Raw genomic sequence first — 16887 nt, forward strand, 5'->3', positions numbered from 1 at the left:
GCCTGGAATTGAACTGCTGGTTTCGTCTGGCCAGAGGAGAACTGGCCCCACGATTGAGCCTGTTTTCTCCCAAGGTTTTTTCTCCATTCTGTCATCGATGGAGTTTTGGTTCCTTGCCGCTGTCGCCTCTGGCTTGCTTAGTTGGGGACACTTCATTTCCAGCGATATCGTTGACTTGATTGCACAGATACTATTTAAACTGAACTGGATGATGACATCACTGAATTCAATGATGAACTGCCTTTAACTGAAAAATGAGTGTTTACTATTGTCACTTTGCATTATTGACACTATTTTCCTAATTAATGCTGTACAGTTGCTTTGACACAATCTGTATTGTTAAAAGCGCTATATAAATAAAGGTGACTTGACTTAGCAGATGCAGTATGAGTGAAGTATCGATAGGGAACGTACTCGGTTACGAACGTAACCTCGGTTCCCTGAGATATGGAAACGAGTACTGCGTTGCTAGCCGTGCTATGCAGCTGCACGACTCAGTCGTCGCTTCAGTCAAAGTAACATGAATCCTATGGCGAAGTTCCCGCTTATATAGTCGGATGGCCCCACCCATTCTGGCGGGCTTCGTGGCCATAGGTTCGTGCAGCACCGCTGCCGAGCCATTGGTTCGTTTTTTTAAGTGTACTGCACAAACCAATGGCAATGCAGTTACACTGCGTTATTGAAAAAGGCTTCAGTTCAGGAGAAAAAATAACTTTTTCCCCATAGCGTCTTAAGCCGGGCTCACACTGTGCGATTTTTTAAAAGTCCTTTAGGATTGTACTTGTCAGACTGTACGAACATGATGATCATGTCACACTGTGGGATCTCAGTTGTCATTAATGTCAGACTGTACAACAGTCAAGACGCGTTAAAAACGGATGCGCACAAGAAAACTTGTCCGGAGCTCTACATTATCAACCCATACATGTTTAGTGACTGTGAGCTGCACTGCACGCAGGGCTGTAATGTTGGCTATCATTAAAAATATATGAATGGCGGCAATACCGGCGTATTTAAGAAGAATAGTGTAAGCAGCACTACACACCCACATGAAAACAGCAGCGCAACTGGTGTTTATCATAGCAAAGGCAACGTATTATATGAATTCCGTAAGCGGAGGATTTAAGAAATCTCTAGAATTAATTCTGATCATGGCTTGTCTTGAAAAAACGAAGACAGTTTGACGTTCGTCGTAGGAGAAGTCACACTGCAGGACTGTGTGCCAAATCTTCTGACACTGCCAGAATTTCGTCGGAGACCAAATTTGATCGCAACGGCCATTAATCGGCTGTCGGTGAACATGTCAAATTAACGATCAAAGACTACTGATTTTAGCCTAGGATTGTAGGAATCTTTTAGGATTTTCAATATACACACAGTGGTGTGAAAAGGTTTGTGCCCCCTTCCTGTTTTTTAAATTTTTTGCATATTTGTCACACTTAAAAGATTCAGATCATCAAACAAATTACATTCGAGCACGTAATAACCATAGCTAACTGCTGTAGTGTCAACATGAGATTAAGCAGTCATTCAAGACAGAACATAGTACTTTCCCCTACTAAAGTGGTAAAGTTTCAGTGGTAAACGGTTCATTCTTGGTTAAAGGAAAACAAAACATTGTTTTTTTTCTTTTTGTTTGTTATTGGGTTTTTTTCCCCAAGAGAACAGGATTTTCCAGAATATTTTACATTTTCTATTATTTTTTCATGGATTATTCAGTTTTTCAGGACTGAAATTACTCATAAAATCTCCAGGTTTTTCATGACAGCCTTAGTTCACACTTTGCTTAAAAACAATGATAATATAATGTCAAACATGCTTCTAAGGTAAAAAAAAACATGCTCAAAACAGCCCAAATACTGGAAACACTTTGCAAATTCTTTCAAATTGTCATTAAAACATTCAGCATGTGCCGCTTAGAATTCAAGTCCTATGGTGCTTCTGGGGTGCGGTAAACTTACGTGGGTTTCTCATTGGTGATGAGCACTTTGACCTTATTGAGGGCTTTTTTGGCACCGGTGGGTTGAGTCACAGCAGGTTTGCTATGGGCAGGGCTGGAATGAGGACTGGCGATATAAACCTTCTTACCTCCACTGCCCGGCGGTTTAGAGTGTGAGAAATCTGTGATAAACACTATACCCTCACTGGTCAGCACTATGACACAGAAAAGAATAAATTGCAAAAATTAGAAAAACAGTTTAGCAAATTGGTATTTACTTCATTAAACTATATTACACCATATATCATGCAACATTTAATAATAACTTTTATTAGTGATGCACAAGACCATTTTGTACTGAGCAAAGATACAGCAACCAGTACATCAGCAAAGCTGAAAGGTTCAGTGTAGTACAGTTAGACTAAGTGGAGCGTCATATAATGTTAAAAAGTAGTACATTGTTTTTGTTAAATTTATTTATTAATTTATTCAAACATAGTGTAAACATTGAGAAAGACCAAACTCAAAAGATTTGTTCGCAATTCAAATGTCACTTCCAGCAACTGTATCTGTGCATCCCTAATTACTTTTATTAATATGATACGATAGAATACACACATGCCAGATTGGAGGGCTCAAAGGGGTCAAAGGAAAAAGACAGGATGTTCTCAGCATAGCTCTTCTTCCACAGCTTGGTGCCAGTGTCTCCATTCCACAGAACAATATAGTTGGGAGGGTGGACAGCCAGAAGAAGATCACGAGACGCATCCTGAGCCCACAGCCAGTCCATATCTGATGCAAGGTATCAGTACATATGAATATCAATATCAATGAAAATGTTGTAATATTTTAACGGTTAAGTATTTATACACTAAGGTAGTTAATGCTGCGCTGCCTTTAGCATATTACTAATTTATATTAAAAAAAATAATTATATTACAGAAATTTTTGAAGTAATGAGGTAAATTATTACTGTATTACACACTAACGACTATTTAATGAAAATCACCATGAAAATGTGAATAATTAAGCAGGAGTGTTATCACAAGCAGGAGTGTGATAAAGGCCTACATCAGCACAGCAGTGATTAAGCCGTAGGCAAGAGGCCACAGGCCAAGTGCCGCAGGTACTGTGCTGGTCTACTAGTAATGTACTGCAAAAGTGAGAGAGTGATATATTAACGGAATGTAAATGAAATAAGGAAAAAACAAAAAATGTCTTCCTTGTCTTCCGCCATAAAATCATAACTGCCATTGATAGTTAAAAAGATGCATATATACAATATACTATTTGATATATACATTTACGTAAAAAGTCCATACGTGGACATAATTTGTATCTGTCCACAGAACTAATTTCTAAAGTTCATGATAAATATTAACTAATCTGGATTGGTGGTCTAAATAAATATCAACCAATCAAATAAAATCATATGTAATATGAATAATATATAATATTCTATATATCATTTGTTTTTCCCCATTTCTTGGTTAACCAGCACAGAGTTTATTTTAACACAAGCTTAGTAAATAGGGTTCTTACCCTGAATAGGTTTCGTGTGTTCCTGGATCTCACAGTGTGCCATACCACTCACCACATCCCACACAATAATCTTCCCTGCTGCATCTGCAGAGGCCAGGCGCAGAGAGTAGGGTGAGCTGAGACCGTGGTGATAGTTTTCTCTGGACCATTTTACCTAATGAAGTAAAAATAGGACACAACAACAAAAACTAGGTTTTTCCATTTGTATATTCTGATGCAGTTGCTAAAGTGTTGTGAGTGATCGTAAGCATGTTGCGAAGAAGTTGGTCCAGTCAAAAGAGCCCACACCTAAGATATCCATGTATTCGAGGCCTCATCTTTTTCAATTATTGTTTAGAAAAGTAATCACACATCACTCCTTAAAAAGCCACATGATATGAGGTATAACTCATGTAAGCAGCATAAATGATACAGGACAGGTTATGCTGTGAAGTTTTAATACTAGTGATATGAATAATCCCCTAATCCAGTGTTTAAGCACTAGTAAAGCACCACTGAACTCTAATCACTTAGAAAAGTAACCAAGTACAACCAATAAACCATTAATCAATCAATCACTAAAAACATAAATGTTCAGATTTTATCCACAGATAGTCAAAATTAAAATTCCAGACACAATGTCTATACCTAGGGAGAGGCTTGTGTGACAATCAATAAAATGTGGGTGCTAAAGACCAGAACATCAGTGTAAATTGTGTTGCTTCATGTGTTACACATTGCCATTATACCTGTATTTTTGCATATGTTTTTGATATGCCTGTTTCACATGGTATAAAGGATTAAAGTGCCCTGCAGGGACAGAAAACAGATGCAGAGAGCAGGGCATTGTACTGCTGGTAAATGCAGGCCAGGGTGTCTACAGATATGAAATTAAACTTAAGACTTTTTAAGACCTTTTTAATACCACCTTATGTGAAATTTAAGACCAAGCCTGTGATGGAAATACACATTATATTACATATGTATATGTAATATTTAACGCGTTTAAATGTAAAAAGAAAACAAAATATCATCGCTGTCAAAAATTATATTTGTTATTACGATATACAGTGAACTTTTCATATCAGCAGAAAATATCCCATACAAAATATTCCCACAAAACAAAAGTGTCGCATAACAGAGATTTTTGGTGGTGTAAACAATTTATTCTGAAGCAATATTTTCGTCAGTTTTCTGTCAGCTTTTACATACTTAAATCTGCATGTTTTTAATATTTACCACAGGATGTCATTTACCTTTATATAAAGGCCAATATATATATTTTTTACCTTATTAAATGTATGCGTCATTTTCAAGTCAGATTCTTACAATTGATCAAGAAATTTAATACACTACAGGGCCGTTACCAATCAAATTAAATAATAAAAAAATTACAACAGCAATAAATAATGTTATGGGATTAATGTTGTAAATAAAATTTTGAACATCCAAATAAGAAATGTTGGGGGAAAATGCATACTTTTAAGCATGAGACTAAACCGCCAGTAGGTGGCGGCAAGTCACTTATTCATTCAACCGATTCCTTCAAACCTCTGAATCATTCAGTAACAAAAACGCCGGATGTGGCTTGGAGAATGTGCGCAATAATTCTGTTCTGATCTTTGTTTGGAACTATTTTCGTTGGTGAAATAGAACAAAACAGTCAATTGTGTCTAAAAATGTAAGTAACTTCATATACTTTACTACTTGTTTGTTGAACTAAAATCAATGTAACATTTGCAATCATGAAAATATTCATCAAAATGGATCCCTTGTCATGGTATGTTACTTGACTATATCATGCTATAAATGAACTAAACATTTTGAATTTTTACCGCAGTATGTTTGTTCTGTGAATTTCTTTGTGTGTGCCGTACGCTCTGTAGCATCTGGACCAATCAAACACATTATTTTGTTAGCTATATTTAACAAATACTCTGTAACACCCCTCAGTTAACAAGCCATATGAGGACCTATGGACCCTTCCCCCGAAACCAGGTTCCATGGCAACCACGGCTGATAACACTGGTTTTATTGCTCAAAGGAATGCAAGAGAGAGACTCTCACTGCATTTTCCATAGGAAGAGACACACTGCACAGTAGAAATTGACTTTTCTACTAATTAATTCATAGGAAAACCTTTCTTTGATGTTTATAATTAATTATAACTAGTTATGATTAATTATTCATATTTCCCCATGAGTCGATTCGCTACACTCATTTGATTTGATTTCTCCATGAAAGTCTCACAGCGACAGGCAGTACGAGCCTCAACAGCTCGACATTGATAATAGAAATACACCAATTATCAATCGCTGTTTAAGCTGAATGTGATAAAATCAGAAGAATCATTCGCACGTTTTGATGCGTGATTATATTTTGTCACTTAAGTTTTAATCAGGCTATTAGTCCTGTCGGGCAAGTACAATTCTCAAGCAATTTTTCAGTAAACTTGCATTAACCCATTTAAAGTAGTTCGGAGGCTGGTTAGCGAGCTGGTGTTAGACTGTATTCTGTAAACGGAATTCTCTCTGATGACGCGGTAACTACAGTGGAGAGAAAGTACTCTTGATGGACACTCACTGGGTCCGTCAGACTGGAGAAATGTTTGTGGTAATGTGACCAAAAACACTCACTCAGACTGGAGAAATTTTTGTGGTAATGTGACCAAAAATATTTAAGACCTACTGACTCTGAATTTAAGACATTAATACTTAAGGCCTTATTTTAGGAAAACTTTAAGACATTTTAAGACTTTTTAAGGACCCACGGCCACCCTGCTTAAACCTTGTTTACAGCCTATGCACCTTTTTCCTACACCTCATGACGCTTTGCTTAAACTGTAAACAATCAGCGAAAGATTAGCTTTATGAATGCAATAAGCATTTTCAAAAACTGGGTACAACAAGGCCACATCCTACTCACCCTTCAACCATCGATTATTAAAAGTAAATTTAAAAGTTAACAACTTTATTAATCCCACTAGGGGCAATTAAAGTAGGGCAGTAGCATCATATAACAAACTTAATACAAACATAATATATCACATAGACAACACAAAAAAAATAAATAAGTAAAGACACAACCCAACATGCTTCATAATATATTCTGTACATAAACAATACATTTTACATTTAGATTCTTAAAAAAAAAAAAAAAACCTTACTAAAACTAAGTTGCAAATACGAATAGCATCTGGAACAAAAGTGAATTTATATCTATTAGATGAAAATGTAATGCTTCTAAATCTCCTTCCAGAGGGCAATACTTCCAAGATAACTTTCAAGGGGTGAGAGTCATCTCCCGTGATACTCCGAGTTTTTCTTATCATTTGTTGCTCGTAGAATTCTGCTAGACTCCGCAGAGGCACACCAATAATTTTAAAAGTAAAAAAAAGGCATTAAAAAATTACTACAACAGACCATGAATAACCCCAAATGATTTATTATTTTTCCAGCAATATAATAGAAATGTGAAATACCACTATAGTAATATATTATCTGTTTTATATAACATATGGTGCCTTTATCAAAAATGTTTATTAACTGAAACATTGAATGATATAATATTTTAAAGTGCTTTTTGTCATTTTGACACAATAAATATTGAATTTACTTCAAAAACATTTCAGTAAACACTGTTAATAGGGATAAGAAGTGAAAAGGGCAGACAATTATATTTCAAAGCATCGGTGTGAAACTGAAAACAAAACTGGGAAGAGATTTGGGGAGAAAAACGAGAGATTCTTAGTGCATTACAGTTAAATATTAAAGGGATATAACAAATTAAATTGGTAGAAATGTGCACTATGTTGTCTGCATTCCATATTGTTATAGTGGAATACAAAGGACAAAGAAGAAAATATTCAGGAGGAGAAGAATGCAGAGCTCTTGCCATTGATATTCTTTTTATACAATGTCACATTAAAATACCAAGCATTACATCATTCTCCTGACTTCTGAAATAGAACATGAAGGAACATTTACAGCTAATTTATTCAAACTGACAGATTATTTGTAGTTAGTATTTGTTTCAGTCTTTTTGAGTGGAACTTCCCCAAAACGGAAGTGCCTTCCATAATTTAATAGACCAGACTATGAATATAATATTCAAATATACATAACAGTAAAAGTTGTTAATTGCTGCTGCACTTTTTGACACATCAACTGTTCACTGTAGTTCACACAAGCAGTTGTCATTTACATGCGCAGGCAGTCTCAAACTCCATATTTAACTGTAAAAACAATCGCCAGGCCATTGGCCCCCTCTGCAGGCATTTGATATAATACACAATGTACATAAGTTATGATTATATTGTTTTATTACATTATGTATTTTAACCGTTTTGTTCAATAAAACTGTAACAAAGTTCGTAGTTCGGGAAGGAGGAGGTGGGAACCGGCGAACATTCAAACAAAACTTTAATAATAAAATAAACACAAAACAGCGCGACAGCCCCTCACGTACGACTGTCACGCACAAACAGAACCAAAACACAAAATAAAACCCAGGCCTGGTCCTCTCTCGTCCAACACTCCTCCTTTTATCCTTCCGGAGCTCCTCCGTGGGACTCGAGAACGGTGAGTGGTGCAGGTGTCGTGCATTAGCATTTACTCCACCGGCCTCGCTCCGTTCCCACGGCTCTCGGCCCCGCCCCTCTCGTATTAAGTCATTTTAAAGTCTATTGTTCGCTTAGGAGTATTTAATTAATCGTCAGAGTAATTGACCGATTACTCACTCACCAAAATAATCGTTAGTGAGAGCCCTAAAACCAACTTAATGGCACTTGCAATGCTTTACGAGAATCCACAATAAATGGTGAGCTCCGTTTGCCATGATATTTGTTATTATACCATCAACTTCTCTGATGGTAAATGTTCTTTTGGTATTATAGCAAATTAACCAAGGAAAGCACGTCTACTATTCAACTTTCTGTTTTGGTCAACTGAACAATGCTGTGTGACAGTGTGTGAACAAACATTTAAAACCCACCTTTACCACACTTGCTTTGTGTCTCTCCAGGACCTGAATGGTCTGAGCTGTTTTTGGATCAATGATGAGGATATTTGAGTGACAGCCTTGAGCAATCAGTCCCTGCCATCCCCTAAGCAGAGAGAGAGAGGAAATGGATAAGGAACATGCAGTGGATACAGAATCGGAGAGAATCTAACAATGCCAAATTGTATACGAGTATTATCATGATATTAATTTGCCATTAACGGAGAAGGGAAAGTTTTGCACATGTACAGTTAGATCCATATATATTTGGATACAAGCACAATTTTTATTATTTTAGCTGTTTAGCAAAACATTCAAATGCACACTCTAAGCTTTATTTTGAGGGTTTTCACATCCAAATTGGAGGAAGGGTCACTACAGCTCTTTAATAAAAATAATTGGGACAGTTGACTCAAAAGCTGTTCTATGGACAGGTCACAGGTATGGGCTATTCTTCATCAATTAAGCACGTAAAAGGTCTGGAGTTGATTCTAAGTGTGGCATTTGCATTTGGAAGCTGTTGCTGTGAACCCACATCACACGGTCAAAGGAGGTCTCCATGCAAGTGAAACTGATCACCATTAGGCTTCAAAAACAAAAATCATAAAGAGTGAAGGAACATTAGGAGTGGCTAAATCAACAAAAAAAGTCAACACTGGTGAACTCAGCAACATAAAAAGGCTTGGACATCCACGGAAGACAACAGTGGTGGATGATTGCAGAATCCTATGCATGGTAAAGAAAAACCCCTTCACAACATCCAGTCAAGTGAAGAAAACTCTAGCAGGCGTGTCACTGGTAGGCGTTTCATTAGCCATGTTTCCATCCACCTTTTTTTATGCGCATTTTGGATTATCGCATAAAAAAAAAAACGCTGGATGGAAACGCCAAGATGCGCATAAATAGGGCTGGGCGATATAGCTAAAAAAATATATCAACGATATGTTTCATATCGTTCGGTATCGATAATTATTGAAATTTTTTATTAACTTTTTTTAAAACAGAGCAATTGAAAAAAATTAAATTAAATTTAACCACTGCATTTTTAATTTGCCCACTTTATTAAGACAAACAACAAATATACAGTGGTGTGAAAAAGTGTTGGCCCCCTTCCAGATTTCTTATTTTTTTGCATGTTTGTCACACTTTAATGTTTCAGATCAAACTAATTTAAATATTAGTAAAAGATAACACAAGTGAACACAACATGCAGTTTTTAAAGACAATGATCCAAAACACACCAGCAAGTCCACCTCCAAATGGCTAAAGAAAAACAAAATGAAGACTTTGGAGTGGCCTAGTCAAAATCCTGACCTGAATCCTATTGAGATGCTGTGGCATGACCTTAAAAAGGCGGTTCATGCTCAAAAACCCTCCATTGTGGCTGAATTACAACAATTCTGCATAGATGAGTGGACCAAAATTCCTCCACAGCGCTGTAAAAGACTCATTGCAAGTTATCGCAAACGCTTGATTGCAGTTGTTGCTGCTAAGGGTGGCCCAACCAGTTAATAGGTTTAGGGGGCAGTATGCATATATATATATATATATATATATATATAAAAAAATCAATTTATTTTATAATCAAAATAAAATTTAAACAAATATCTCCTTTCTTATGTTTTATATGCAGATTAAATAAGTCTTAAGGAAACTTTTGACTTGTTTCCCAAGGCCACAGGAGGGCACAATGAGCAAATTATGCAGCGCATTAAACTGTCAATTCAAATAACTGTCTATAAAAACGTGCATAACGTCTAAATTAACATATATAAATCAAATATAATTTTGTAAACTGCATAATCAATTATGAACAAAACAGCATCATGTGTTTATGCATTGCTTGGCCTAATACAAAGAGCCAAATCGCCGATCAAACAGATTACATTTAAAAACATATGAGATGCAGTGAAATGAAATAATCCTTCACAAATTTGCGTCGCGTTTTCTAAACATTAAAACTGTTTTAACTTTGCATGACTTTCTTTTAGGGCTGCACAATATATCGAAATTATCGAAATATCGCAAATGTAAATATCGCAATATGCATATTGCAAGGGCATGCGATATCTGAATTAAAGGTCGACCGATAGTGGATTTTGCCGATACCGATAGCTAGGTTGGACCACACTGGCCGATACCGATTTATTAGATAGCTTTTAAAATGGATACTGAACAAAAACTAAAATAATGCTTTATTTAAAAAAAACAGTACTGAACCATACTACTAGTAGTAATAATAATAATAAAAATTTAGAAATTAACACACTAACAAGAAACAATACTTTCATTACACAGCTTTCATTAATCGTAATGTTACAAATGGACTCTTATTTTAAAGCGTTACCATTTCATTTCAACAGACATGCTTAAAGATGCACATCTTTAAATATATACACAAAGGCCATAGCATTAAAATGATATACATATGGATATTGTATGTATACTCTCACACTTTAACTTATTTTATTCTTGAAATACTTGATGATTATCTAATCAAGTCTAGGACAGGGGTCGGGAACCTTTTTTGACCAAAGAGCCATTTTTTTATTTTTGGTTAATGCATTTTTCTGAAAGAGCCTAAGTAAAAAAAAAAAAATAATAATAATAATAATAAATGTGCGTGTGTGTGTGTGTGTGTGTGTGTTTTCAATAACGTTTTAATAATAGTAACTTTATTAGGACCATGGAAACTATAATACACAAATATGCAACAAATCGTCAAAAATTGTGCAGGGCTTTTACTGTGAGGTTGATTTACAACCTGAGAGGGATGAATTATCTTCAGAGTTCTCTCTCTCTCTATGTGAATACACACCAGTGCAGGCATTTTGACACTCTGTGTTTTTACCGTTTTAGGCGCGCCACCGAAGACAAATCTACTATGCTTGTCTGTGTTCCACTCGGACCTCGCGCACAGAAAACATCCAGTCAGAAATGGATTGAGTTCTGTTTCGCGGCTTTGAGTTTTTAATACTGTCTGTCTTTTTAATATCAAGAATGTCCCGCTCTTGTCTCATTCATTCACGTTACTTTATTAATAAAGCTAACAGTCCCACCCGCTGAGAGCTGCGCGGAAAAAGCTAAAGTAACCGGCGAAATTTTCACATAAAATTCAAGGCATTGATGTTTGCCTTCAAAACCACCACCGGCTCTGCACCCATTTACCTAAATTCACTACTTCAGACTTATGTGCCCTCTAGAAGCTTGCGTTCTGCAAGTGAACGTCGCTTTATTGTGCCATCCCAAAGAAGCACAAAATCACTTTTATGGACTTTTAAATGAACTGTTCCCTCCTGGTGGAATGACCTGCCCAACTCAATCCGAGCAGCTGAGTCCTTAGCCATCTTCAAGAATCGGCTAAAAACACATCTCTTCCATCTTTATTTGACCCTCTAACTCTAAGCACTCTCTATTCTAATTATATTCTTAAAAAAAAAAAAAAAAAACACTTGTCCCTTTTAGACTTGCCCCCTATTCTTTTGCTGCTTTTTTTTTTTAAAAAAAAAAAAAAAAAAAAACACTTGTCCCTTTTAGACTTGCCCCCTATTCTTTTGCTGCTTTTTTTTTTTAAAAAAAAAAAAAAAAAAAAACACTTGTCCCTTTTAGACTTGCCCCCTATTCTTTTGCTGCTTTTTTTTTTTAAAAAAAAAAAAAAAAAAAAACACTTGTCCCTTTTAGACTTGCCCCCTATTCTTTTGCTGCTTTTTTTTTTTAAAAAAAAAAAAAAAAAAAAACACTTGTCCCTTTTAGACTTGCCCCCTATTCTTTTGCTGCTTTTTTTTTTTAAAAAAAAAAAAAAAAAAAAACACTTGTCCCTTTTAGACTTGCCCCCTATTCTTTTGCTGCTTTTTTTTTTTAAAAAAAAAAAAAAAAAAAAACACTTGTCCCTTTTAGACTTGCCCCCTATTCTTTTGCTGCTTTTTTTTTTTAAAAAAAAAAAAAAAAAAAAACACTTGTCCCTTTTAGACTTGCCCCCTATTCTTTTGCTGCTTTTTTTTTTTAAAAAAAAAAAAAAAAAAAAACACTTGTCCCTTTTAGACTTGCACTCTATTCATTTGCTGCTTGTTTTCTTTAAAAAAAAAAAAAAAAAAAAAACTAACACTTGCTCTCTAATCTTTTTGTATTCTATCTGTTTTCTTTTCATTTATTATACAATTAACAAAAGCAAAAAAGACCTCTAACACTAGCTTGCTCTATTCTATCTGTTTTCTTTTTATTTATTATATTATTTTTAAAAAAAAACTTGCTACGTGTACTGTGTTAAGCTAACTGTAAGTCGCTTTGGATAAAAGCGTCTGCTAAATGACTAAATGTAAGTATTTTGAGAGAATCTGTACTTTACTTGAGTTTTTATATTTCTGTCAACTTTCACTTTTACTCCACCACATTTCTTAATTATAATGTATACTTTTACTCCGATACATTTCCCCAAAGCATATTCATTACTTACTACAAAATAAAGTCGGAGTAACACAGAATGCAAGAAAGCAGGTTTGACGAATCAGTGGTCTGGTGCTTACAAGTTAAGACTCCTAAAAAAAAAACACCTTTGCTCATGTGCAAACAACTGCTCGCACAACCGCAGATGATTTAATTTTCCACTCAAGTCGAGGCTGGGGTGTGCGACATACAGTATATTGTCTGAGATAATGGTAAGTGTTTTTACGATGTGCAATCAGACATTATTAAGTATATCACAAAAACACACACAGAGAGTGCACACATGCACCACGAGATTTAGTCAATTAAAACGCATTTAGAATCATCCAAATTTAAGGCATTCTAAATTGTAAGTGGCAAAAATGCCCCGTATGTCTTTTATATTTATATAATTTAATATAGTTAATCTATATCACATGAAGAGTGCCGTTTTTTTCTCCAGATATCAGCATGATAACAAATGTAATATTGATTTAATACAAGTTTAATAAAGTTAGCATTAAGTGACTTACATTTTAGAAACAATATTGCATGTTTTTGCTCAATTTTGCCAACGAAAATAGTTCCAAATAAAGATAACAGCATTGTTTTGCTTCTCTAAACACACAGGATGGTGTTTCCTCATTGAATGACTCAGCTTTCTGAATTAATCGGTTGAATGAATGATTTGACTTATTAACAAAATCAAATGCTTTGTTCCTGAATGAATCAGCCGTTATTGGTTGACTGCCACCTGGTGGTTTTAATTTCACATTTTATCTATTTTTTTCATGTTTTAAATCATTTCAAATATCAGTATTCAGCGGTTTATATTTAAAATAAAGCATTATTTATGCATTTGTAACTGCAGGTTAAATGCATCCATGTCCCCTCTACATTATCTAAATGCCACTTCAGATGCAGATTCCAGAAATGTTTTCTTATGTTGGAATGAAAGAGACTGAGTACCGGATGAAGTGCCTCTTAAACTAACCCAAAGATACAAAATGGAAGAAAGAGTTCAAACTGAACACATCTTGCTGCTTAAACTGTGTACATTTTCCATTTACTTGTACTTTCAATGCTTAAGTACGTTTAATATTAAAAATTACTATTCATACTTAAAGTACAATAAATATCACATACTTTAAAACTTTTACTCTAGTAATATTATAAATGGCGACTTTAACTTCTTCCCAAGTCATTTTCTGGTAAGATATCTGTACTTTTATTTAAGTGTGGATTTCAGGCTATTCATTTATTAAACAAGAATTTTGAAAACCGAATAGTAACGAGACACAAGTGTTGTCATGTAAAGCGCGTAATCTTGTAATATTAACGACAATTTGTTTTGTTGCCATTGACTTATGATAAATGTGAATACACTGACTAGCCTACTTAATATATAATGCAACATCACGCAATTAAAAGACGATTGCCTTGACAGCTCGATTACTCAATTTAGATTTCTTTATTTGATAATGAAAATTAAACGCATGCCTACGCGTTGTTGTTAGATCTTGATTATTTGTGTTGACAGTCAATATTGTCAGCAGAAGCTAAAGCTACTCACCAGTCCACTGCTGTCTTGTTCTGTAAATGAAGGGTTCCGGTCAATGTTCGTGCAGCCAGTTTAATATTGACAGTGTATGGAATCATGGTTGAAACCATATGTCAAAGCTACAAGAAGAAGTGGAACGTTTTGGTTCGTTAAATGTAATGAATTGACGAGCTGTGTTATTAGGAAGTATTTGCGGTGCGTTTCATTACTGTTCCGTCCAGAAAATGTTCCGTCAAATATATAGTACCCCCAGGTTAACATTTCTACAATGCAGTAGCCTAATTGTCATGTACCACATCATATATGTGTCTTAATATATTGAATACAAAAATAAATTCACTATTTTTAAAGATGGAAAACGTTTATTTTATCACACTTTAATATATTTTGCCATTTTGTGTATCACTTTAGGTAAGTCGGTTCCTTACACCATTCATTTCAAACAAGCGTCAATAATTATGTAAGCTTGATATAGTTTATCTGTCTTTTCTGTAACTGTTCACTTGAGTTATTGCTTTGTTTAGACGATGAATGTGTGACGGACGTTATACAAAACGACAATAAATAAATTAATTAAATAAATAAATAAAAACCTGAGTAGCAAGGCCTTTTATGAATCCATATATATTGGTTTATGGTACTCATATATATATATATATATATATATATATATATATTTAAATCTGGACGACAATAAAGATTTCAAAATATGACTAAAAATCGAATAATGTAATGTCTTGTTTATTTTTTGCACATTAAAGAAGTTTTAACTAATACAATACCGTAAGTACAGCTGAATGTTTTGTATATATTCAGCACTTGGATACTGATAAAATACTGCAGTCCAACTGCAAAGGCCAAAAAGCTCAAATAAAACACTAAATGAATAGTATGTTACAGTACACTCAAATACTTACTGTAAGTTGTGCAATTGCAAAATCAGGATCAATGAGAGATTCATTCTGTCACAGCAACATGTCTTTGTGCTTGAGTCCGGCCTGAGGACTTTGTCCACATCACAAGTAATGCTGTCTTTTTTGCTAGACAAGGAGAAAAAACCCTCTGGTCTGACAGATCCAGCCTTGATAACACTCTCTAAACCTTCCTCTTTCTCTCCTCATCCTCCACTTCTTACATGTACGCTTCCTCCTCTCCTTCTCAGACTGTTTCCATCTATTGTTCGTATCATCATTCAGTCACCTGTGCCACTTGTGCACTCTGAACTGGCTCATATTTTGTACAGTTGGTTTGATCACATCATTAGAAACAAGTGTGAACAATTTTGAATCGTTGTGTGTAAACGATGACAACTGTGCTTTAGTTGTGTTTAACTTTTGTCGCTTGTGTTTAGCATTTTGCAGCACAAATGCATCACAGTGTGATAAGTGTTTAAGTGAATGAGAATGTGTTTAGAGTTTTGCAAAAAAAGAGTGCATGAGATTTGCAAATAGAGTCTAACTGCCTGAACCTGTATTCGACAAATTGGTTTAAGATAGTGAGAATTTGGTTCAGAGATTGGGGTTAAGTGTTTTAGCAATTCAGAAAAACTGTAAATGGCTATTAACACCTGGGGAAGTTGTGGCCTAATGGTTAGAGAGTCGGACTTGTAATCCAAAGGTTGTGGGTTCAAGTCTCGTACCGGCAGGGATTGGGGTTAAGTGTACAGTGCTCTCTCCCACCTTCAATACCACGACTGAGGTACCCTTGAGCAAGGCACTGAACCCCCAACTGCTACCTGGGTGCTGCAGCAAACATGGCTGCCCACTGCTCCGTGTGTGTGTGCACGTGCATGCACTTTGGATGGGATAAATGCAGAGCACTAATTCCACTTTCACTTCACCTCAAATATGGCTCATGACTTTCCTGCAAAGTTTAGCTCCAACTTTGATCAAACTCACCCAACTGTTATTTTCTAATTATCCTGAAGACATTGATTAGCATGCTCAGGTGTGTTTGATTAAGGTTAGAACGAAACTCTGCAGGAAAGTGGATCTCGTGAGCCAGATTTGAAGATCCCTGTCATATATGAAACAACAGTTTCTGAAAAGGTCTCTTTTGGTTTGAGCCATTCCACTTCTGTCATATATGAAACAACAGTTTCTGAAAAGGTCTCTTTTGGTTTGAGCCATTCCACTTCAATTGAGTGGCCAGTCAATGTTGTTTGTATTCTCCTAGTTGTATTACAGGGCTGACTACACAAAACCTGCATGGACCCAAAGGATACAAAAGTTGCTCTGGGCCCAAACCAGCTGGCCTACACTGGGCCATCATAGGATTAATATGGACAGTCCGCTAGTGTCAAGTCAAGTCAAGTCACCTTTATTTATATAGCGCTTTTAACAATACAGATTGTGACAAAGCTATATATAACTAAATTAAGTGTTAATATGCATATTTATAGTTTAAAGTGCCCCATTATGCCATTTTTAAGGTTGCTAATATTGTT

General features: G+C 35.4%; 1 protein-coding gene across 1 annotated transcript in view; it reads right to left on the minus strand.

The window, feature by feature from the left end:
• LOC107562765 (WD repeat-containing protein 11-like) overlaps positions 1-14657 on the minus strand; it is a 163270-nt gene extending 148613 nt beyond the window's left edge. Inside the window, exons 1-5 of the mRNA XM_016247483.1 lie at positions 14454-14657; positions 8453-8564; positions 3482-3635; positions 2558-2731; positions 1962-2154 (exon numbers count right to left, since the gene is read on the minus strand). Coding sequence (XP_016102969.1) covers positions 1962-2154; positions 2558-2731; positions 3482-3635; positions 8453-8564; positions 14454-14551 — 731 coding nt within the window. The 5' untranslated portion in view covers positions 14552-14657. The remainder of the gene's footprint in view (positions 1-1961; positions 2155-2557; positions 2732-3481; positions 3636-8452; positions 8565-14453) is intronic.
• Between the last annotated feature and the right edge of the window lie 2230 nt (positions 14658-16887).

This window comes from Sinocyclocheilus grahami, unplaced genomic scaffold, assembly GCF_001515645.1.
Source record: "Sinocyclocheilus grahami isolate Dianchi unplaced genomic scaffold, SAMN03320097.WGS_v1.1 scaffold838.1, whole genome shotgun sequence".
Lineage (NCBI taxonomy): Eukaryota > Metazoa > Chordata > Actinopteri > Cypriniformes > Cyprinidae > Sinocyclocheilus > Sinocyclocheilus grahami.